Here is an 8,854-nt window from a genome sequence, read left to right as displayed (position 1 = left end):
ATTCTCCGTTCTATCTTAGATCACATCTAGAACTAAGCTCCGGCGCTCTGCTGCCTAACCTACACTTAATGACAAAGACTACAGAACGTCTGTACCTACCCTTGTGCCCAAATCTGGGTCATATGCTCTTTAAACTCCGCCCCCTCCCCAACACACGCAGTTTAGCTTCTTAGTATTTATGTATGTTGACACTGAAAGTTCTTATTTAAAATTCACTCTGGCCTTCCCGTCCAAACACAAGCAGTTGCAAGCCCAGCAGGTGACAAACTGGAAGACGCTGGTCCCAGGGCATTCCCTACAGAGAGCTGCTTGTGAGTTCAAGAGTCAGGAAGGAACGGAAAGGAAGCAGCAAGAGCAGAAGCACAAATGCATAAGCCTGTGGGGTGGTCCCATCTTGTCTCAGTTCTAGGTTAACAAGGTGGACGCTGTCTGACAGCGAGCAAGGCTTTAACACTCATAACCACTGGTGAAGCAGTTACAGAAACCACTTGGCAGTGTAGTCTAGAACCATGCTGAAAGCACTAACAGTCCACCATGCGTAAATGTTCCACTGTACACTGGAGACAAACACTCTTTAAAACACCGAAGATCTTCCTAAGGAAAAACTGAGCCTTTTTTTGGAGTGAGATTTGACTTAAATAATGTATATGTATTAAAATGTAATTATTTTCATTGGGGTATTGCTTGAAAGAACTAATGTGACTGGAAATAAAACAAAGATGCTTGTACATTTACTTACTCTGAATAAGGAACATTAACTGAAATATAACCATGATGCAATTATTGTAGGATTAGTTTCTTAAAGTGGTTCGACAAAAAGTAATTGATGTTTCAGCTCAGACTTAAATGATCCTTCTAAGTGTACCATATAAACTGTAACTCACAGTGTGTTAATAACATGCATTAACACGATAAATGAAGTTTCAGGACTGCAACTGCCACATACTCCTACTAGTTGTTCTTCTATTACTTGAACACCATCAAATACCAGTGGACTGACTCAAGTTCTTTACAAATCAGAGCAAAACTCAAAAAAGTTCTTCTGAGAAAAGGTGGCATGGGTCAAATTACAAATTTTTATCCCAATTAGTTAAGATTTCCTAGTTCAAAAGAAAAGGTCGTGTCCAGATAATTAAAATAACATACTTGATATGCTTATCAATATAAGCTTTTTGATGTGGTTATGTAAGATGGTTTTTAGTATTACTTGAATGAAAAAAAAATGTCAAGTTTTTAAACGAGGAAAACTATTTTAAGTGTTCCGGTAACAAATATTAATAAGCTACTTCATATTCATTAGAAATAAGTCTGAAACTAAAATAGGTTAGGGATCTACTCAAATAATTCTTTATCAAATTTCAGAAGTTGTAATTAATCGATGAAGAATTCTTTTACAGGCAACAGTTATAGCAGGTATGCATATCCGACACTGCTTTGTGCAATGCCCAGCTCCTCAGAGGGTCTGATGGGATACATGGTGGCTCGGTCATTCTCAGACATTTACAAGTTACAGTAGGAACAGCAATGCAACACCACAGCAATATGCAGAACAAAAGCTCTCTAGCACCAAGAGAAACTCATTACCCTAGGGTACAGCATGACCAAGTTCAGCAGTGGGGTGAAGTCCTTCCTACAGCTTACCATGGCTAATTAAAATGGTTTTGACTTTCATACAAAGCCTCCACTCTCTTCACATTGACTTGAACTGTGGATTTTTAATTTCTGTTTAAAATAACAATCAGAAGTTTCCCAAGATAAAGCTTAAATCTTCTAAACATTAACATGTTGTTCATTGTTCCTCTACAAAAGGGTACTGGTGTGTGTGTGTGTGTGTGTGTGTGTGTGTGTGTGTGTGTACTTGTAGGAAAAATAGAAACCTGCTAAATTTAAGTTTCCTCTGATTTAAGATTTCTGTCACCAAATACTTGAGTAGAAGCCCCCTATTTTAACAGTGGTAGTCTATGTAATTATACGATTCATTTTCCTGAAGAAATGTCTGTGTGTACGTGTGTGCATGTGAGTGTGTATGTGTGAGTGTGTGTGTACGTGGTGCTGAGGATGCCAAGGCAATCTCTACCACTGAGCTAACATTCCCCAGCCCAAAGCAATACATGCTTTTATCCTAATAATAAATTTCCATAAATTTTATGATGTTACTGTATTACCATATTTAGAACCGGAAAAGACACTCACCACAGATAATTTATTCCAGGCACAGGGGAAAAAAATAGTACAGTTATATTGTTTACAATTCTCTTAAGAAAGCTTAATAATTACAAGCTAAATAGTATACTTAATAATTACAGTTAGAAGTCATTTAACCTCTAAATCCGTACAATTTAGTATGTCTTCAACTGAGAGTGCCACATCTGCACACTAACACACCTTCTATCTTCAGGAAAAAGAGGGCCTTTGAGCCTCTGGCTACACTTGCTGGCCATGTATCACAGTAACAATAATGCACCATAAAAATTCAAGATCAGGATTAAAGGGAAAAGCACCATAGAAAAGAAATCACAGAATAGCAATTATCAGACAATATTGCCCAACTTTGAATAGACATCACCAATTTGGAAACAAAATATTATGTAAGACATGGATAGAGTCCTGAATAACCCAGGACTTCATTTTCAACTCAAATACTACATCATCAATGTAGAATTCATGTTTTTTTTTTTCTTTTTTAAAGGCCAATGGTTTAAATCCAGCTTCACATTTAAGCCACTATATTCTCTCCTTAAAGGAAAAAACTCTACACACTTAAGATTTTTAAATGTTTTCAATTTAATAATTCATTCATTTGTACTAGTCCTTAATAATCCATCTTCATATCCACATCTTTATTTCATCAACAATCATCTCAGACACACCTTCTGACAAGACTTTCAACATTACGACAAGAAACTATGCCTTCAGGAGCATGTTTATTGTGTTTGAGATGATACATCAGTGCTCTCTGAGCTACAAAGGGTAAAAGGAAATCCTCTCATTACAAACTGACAAAGGTAAAAGGTAAAACATTTTCACAACAGCATGAACCACATACTCAGAAATAGATCTGGGCTTAATACAAATGACATAATTCCTAGTCATCTACAGCTACTTTTATAACTTCATACAGATAATGAATTAGGCTAAAATGCACTATAATATTTGGTAGACTTCAGGACCAGTATCCTTAGTACATCACAAAATACATTTTGATATCCCAAAGAAGCAAGACTTGCAAGTAGGCATTTTAAACGTAACTAATCTACAGCTACGAAGTTCTACTCTTTATAGCATTTACCTTTTGGGGGAGTCTCCCAGTCTCCAAAGGATAAAGGCAGAGAGTAGAATCAGTATAACATATACACAGAAGTCCGTATTGTAAAGGCTATAAAGATCCGCAGCACAGTGGGAAGAGGCCTTCTGCTCCTTCACACTGCATACAAATTATGAGAATTATGTTGCGTATCTCTTGGTCCACTGTCTGGCTATCCTGTCATGTTCTGCTCTGTTGGTCAAATACTGAGTGGCTATGCTTCCAACCAGAGGATCCGCTGAAAAAGTAAAAACGACATTAAGATATCATGTGTGCTTTACATGTACAGTTCTAACATGGCATTATATTGAAAGTTATATTTTGGCAGCATTTTAAATATGGAATGTTTTAATTTTTTCCAAAGAAAATAATATATTTTAAAATAATAAAATAATATATTTTTAATATTAAAAAAGCCCCCTTCACTAAAAAAGTCTAAGAATTTAAGAGATATATTTAACAAATATTTTCAACTTTTTGAGAATCATACTGACTACTGTATTCACATTATTTCTACCTGCGTCTCTGCCTGAACCACCCCCTCAAATTCAAGACCTCTTCCATTATCATTGTTACATATGTGTGCATCCTCCCCTCCTTTTAGGTCCACGTGCTTAAGGCAACCACTTAGGAATAGATAGCCTATCGGGATAGTCTCTAGAAAAGACAGTCTTCTTCCTGATTGTAACTCTTCATTTAGGGTAGGGACACACACACACACACACACACACACACACACACGCACACACAGTGGCATGCCAATTGCTGATGTTACTGTGTAGGTTTTGCTTAGGCAACCTAAGATATTCTGTTGAGATATCAAGGATGCAGCATCCCGATCATGCTATTCTTGACATTTTATTCAACTATGAAAGTGTGGTAGATAGAAGCTGCATTTTTGTCTTGTTATGTATCTTAATGTAAGTATCTCATAATGCTATTCAGAATGAAATGTTCCCTGATGGTCATACAGTTATGTCTCTAACTGTAAACATAAGTCACTAAAAAACTGACCTGCCATTTCATGTTAAATATAATTTTGAAGTAAAAGTTGAATCTGAGATAAAAATTCTCAGCAAAGTATGTGCACATGGTACAGAAAGTGTTCCAAACAAAGCCAACACAGAACAGTAAAAGCTTTCCCTTCTAGACTCCAAAGACTCAGGATCCTCTCCCTGGCCAATAACTGCTAACACTTTTAAATTATTTTTCAGATATTCTATATATGCCTTATATCTAGGACTTAACAATATTTGTTAAGTATGAATGTATCTTTTTAAGGTCTCTCTATCTTGACATACTAGATCTTAAAGACTGTCTCCCTGTAAGCTCAGAATTGTTTCATTTTTTAATAGCTATAGTCTCTTAGTGGACACACAGGTTATTTCTAATGGTCTGCTTAAACAAATACACAATTAATTATCTCTTCTTCTCTTCCTCCTTGAACCCTCTCAAATCTAATAGCCAATCCTACACAGTAGTAACATGTGAAACTCTAATTCTAAACATGACTCTAACAAGTCTGTTACCCGTGTTCAATTTCTTATGAGGCATTTCAGAAGTCATTAATTATACACTAATAACTTTGAGTTTATACAGTAACAATCTAGACTGATTGATGAGCAGTAACTACAATATCCATTACCACTCTATTTAATACAATTAGCTTTAATACGAAAAGAAACCTTCAGTTACTGGGTGAGTACAGTAAAGCACATGGCAACATGGAAAGAGGGAAAAGGAATCAAAAGACACTGCTTAACTCTCACAGAAATGATCTGTACAGCCCCACAGTTTAGAAAGTAGAGGTTCCATAGCTGACAGTACAAAAATAATCACAAAGGGGCATGACACTGCTGTGGAATGTCACTTTATGAAAAGGTATGTTAAGCCGGGCGGTGGTGGTGCACGCCTTTAATCCCAGCACTCGGGAGGCAGAGCCAGGCGGATCTCTGTGAGTTCGAGGCCAGCCTGGGCTACCAAGTGAGTTCCAGGAAAGGCGCAAAGCTACACAGAGAAACCTTGTCTCGAAAAAACAACAACAACAACAACAAAAAAAAAAAAAACCGGAAAAAAAAAGAAAAGGTATGTTACATTTGTTTATGCAGTGGAATATTACTTTATGTGAAGGGGTGTTACATTTGTTTCTGCTGCCTTTGTTATGGCTACAAAGATGTCTTACTGTTTGTGCTGCATTTGTTTAATTAAATAAAGATGTGTGCTGTTTCATCTGCTTGCATAAGGTACCTGGATTGGTCTAATAAATAGCTGAACAGCCAATAGCTAGGCAGTAGAGGGATAGGTGGGGCTGGTGGGCAGAAAGAATAAGTAGGTGGAGAAATCTGGGAGAGCGGGGACAGGACAAGAGAGAAAGAGAGGGCATGCCTAGGGTCAGCCAGCCAGGCAGCACCAGCCAGCCAGACACAAGAAGCAGTGGAAGGAAGGAAGGAAGGAAGGAAGGAAGGAAGGAAGGAAGGAAGGAAGGAAGGAAGGAAGGAAGAAAAAAAGAAAGAAAAAAAAGAAAGAAAGAAAAAAAGAAAGGCAATAAGCCCTGAGGCAAAACATAGATAAAGAGAAACATTAAAATAAGAGCTAAGGTAAGGCTAAGCATTGATAACTAATAATAAGTCTCTATGTCATGATTTGGAAGCTGGTTGGTGGCCTAAAAGAAAACCTGCTACATGACAATAATAAACTAAATAAATATTAAGAAACTTTTGGCCCAGTTTCTAATTGAAATAACACTGATTTCTCAGAATTACTTTTGGTTTTTAAGAGAGAGGGTCTCACCAGATAGCCCCAGCTAACTCAGAAGTCTTATGAAGTAGTCAGCCTCAGACTCACTATTCTGCTGACTCAATCTCCATGCCTATCCCTCAAAAAAAATCTTATGCTGATCTTCCTAATAATAATACTTACTTCTTGATCAACATTAAATTAAGAAGCCTTATTTGTAGATTTATAAAGATTTGCTTACCAGGGTTGCAGTCTGTCAAAAGGGAACAAATAGAGAGCAAAACTTTTGAAATCGTCAAAGCAGGACTCCAGTTGTCTTTTAGAATATCCAGGCAGATGACTCCCTGACTGTTGATGTTGCAGTGATAGATTCTGGTGCGGAAGGTAACCTATACATGGTCACAGTAGAAACAGGAAGAAAAAGAGGCTGTGTCACAATTCGTCTCAGCAGTAACACCTCAGATGATGCTGACAACAAACTATTAACAAGTAATACTCATAGGTTGGGTATAACAACAAGTTAAATAGTTTGAACTGACTTAGTTAAAAATATTGTTTGTTCTGTCTTGTTTTGACTTAGTATATATAGAAAGAACTGTATTTGGCTTAGGTTTTGTTAAGGTTGTTTTGTTTTTTTGCTGCTGCTGCTGTTTGTTTTTGACATGAGGTCTCTAGATATGTAGCTTTGGCTAGCCCGAACTTGCTTTGCAGACCAGGCTGGTTTCAAACTTACAGCAATCCTCCTGCCTCTGTAGTGCATGCCTATAACCCCAGTACTCAGGAAACAGAGCAGGAGGGATCAGGTATGTGTGGGGGAGGGGTGTGACAGCTGCTAGACAATTTCCATTTCCACTAATGGTGCTAAGAAAAACATAACTGTAAATATAATTCTTCACATACAAATATATTCTGTTAACTTTCTCCCCTTATTTTTTCTAGTTTGTTGAAACCAATTTCCAATATGAAAAACTAGGCATGTAGAAGTATCACTATTTATAAAAATAGACATAAAGCTTACTAAAGCTTTGTTATACAGAAAACAACCAAATAAAAATTCAACAGTCAGTAATAAGCTGACATTAAATATATATCATTCTCATGAGAATCCAATGTATGCCACTATAACATGAGGGTTCTGACCTTTTATTTGACTTAGAAAAGCAGGCCTGCATACCTAAACAGCTTTCAAAGATAACTTCTAGGATCTTAGATTCTAATGGGCCACACTGTAAAACACTCAAACACAGTCTAATCTGGAGTGTGTCCAGGTGGTTAAAGGACCAACTTGTCAGAAAATGCTGTACATTTAAACAATAAAGCATTACTCAGCTGTTAAAAAAAAATGACATCATGAAATTTGCAGGCAACTGGATGCAACTAGAAAAATAAGAGCCTGAGTGAGATAATAACCCAGACTGAGAAAGACAAATATTGCAATAACTTATAAGTGGATATTAGCTGTTAAGTAAATGATTATCAAGCTACAATCTATAGACCAGAAAGGTTAGGTAAAGGGCTCCAGGGGAATGACACATGGGCCTCTCTGGGAAGGGGAAATAGAATACATTTTGCAAGTGGACTGAGGGTAGGTGGAGATGGGAGCAGGAGGGATCAAACAGTGGTGTGTGTGTGTGAGTGTGAAGACAGAGACAAATGGAGGACTCCTAGTAATCGAGGAAATGAGGTCTTTGTAGCTAGGCAGGTCTTCGAGTGGTGGGACTGGGTTGCATTCAGTTGAGTCGTTGGCCAAGAAGATCTATGATCCCATGGAGATCCCTAAACAACCCAGGCTGATGCAAGGACAGAGGGTTACTCTCCAAAAAGTGACGGTGAAGGGGGAGTGGACCACTGCTGAGGACGACATCCACGTAACTCATCGAATGGACAGAGGATGAACTGGTGCCTACATGAAGCCTTCATCCCTACATTCTAGTCTCTTTGCTAAGAGAAGATAATCTGCAGACTACAGAAAGAGAAACCTGGACACCAAGCCAGCCACAAAACCCTCCACCTATGCAATCTGTCCTGTCTGCTAGATGTGCTGGGGAAATGGTAGCGCAGAACATGTGGGAGTGGTCAAATAATGTTTGGTTTAACTTGAAGCCCATGCCAGGAGAGGGAACCCATGCCCTACACTGCCTGAATGGCCAGGAACTGGAGACTGGATAGCCCAGAAACCTAGGGTTGAACAAAACATGACTGGCAAAAAAACCCTATTGGAGTTGTCCACTAGGTCCCTCCCCTTGGAGATCAGGGAATCCCATGGAAGGGGGAGGGGTGTGTGTGGGAGTCAGAGGATATAGAGGACACCAGACAAGCATGGCCCTCTGAATCAACTAAACAGAGCTCATATGGGCTCACAGAGACTGAAGTGGAAAGCATGGGGCCTGCATGGTTCTGAACCAGGTCCTCTGTATACATGGTAAGACTGTTAGCTCGGTGTTTTGTGGGAGTCTTAACACTGGAAGCAGGGGTGTCTGACTCTTGCCTGCTCTTGAGACTCTTTCCTATTGGGTTGCCTTGTCCAGCCTCAATATGAGGGCTTTTACCTTTTCTTACTGCATCTTGTTTTGTCCTGTTTGGCTGTCTTCTCTTGGGGGGCCTGCTCTTTTCTGAAGAGGAAACTGGAGAGGGAGTGGATATGGGGAAGAGGAGAGGTGGAGGGAAGGGGGCTGGGAGGAGTAGAGTGAGAGAAAGCTGCTGTGGTGGGGATGTAGTGTACGAGAGAAGATTCTTTTATCTTCAATAAGAAAGGGAGGGAGGGAGGGAGGGAGAAGGAATGGAGGGAGAAGGAATGGAGGGAGGGATCATTCT

General features: G+C 38.8%; 1 protein-coding gene across 2 annotated transcripts in view; it reads right to left on the bottom strand.

Annotated features, from left to right (window-relative positions):
- Positions 1-2,905: 2,905 nt before the first annotated feature.
- Ube2e3 (ubiquitin conjugating enzyme E2 E3) overlaps positions 2,906-8,854 on the bottom strand; it is a 59,897-nt gene continuing 53,948 nt past the window's right edge. For both annotated transcript variants that reach the window (XM_059260781.1, XM_059260782.1), the window contains exons 5-6: positions 6,282-6,429; positions 2,906-3,542 (exon numbers count right to left, since the gene is read on the bottom strand). In XM_059260781.1, the coding sequence (XP_059116764.1) occupies positions 3,445-3,542; positions 6,282-6,429 (246 nt within the window). In that variant the 3' untranslated portion in view covers positions 2,906-3,444. The remainder of the gene's footprint in view (positions 3,543-6,281; positions 6,430-8,854) is intronic.

This window comes from Peromyscus eremicus, chromosome 4, assembly GCF_949786415.1.
Source record: "Peromyscus eremicus chromosome 4, PerEre_H2_v1, whole genome shotgun sequence".
Lineage (NCBI taxonomy): Eukaryota > Metazoa > Chordata > Mammalia > Rodentia > Cricetidae > Peromyscus > Peromyscus eremicus.
Note: the sequence above shows the minus strand (reverse complement) of the source record. Positions and strands in the feature narration are given on the sequence as shown.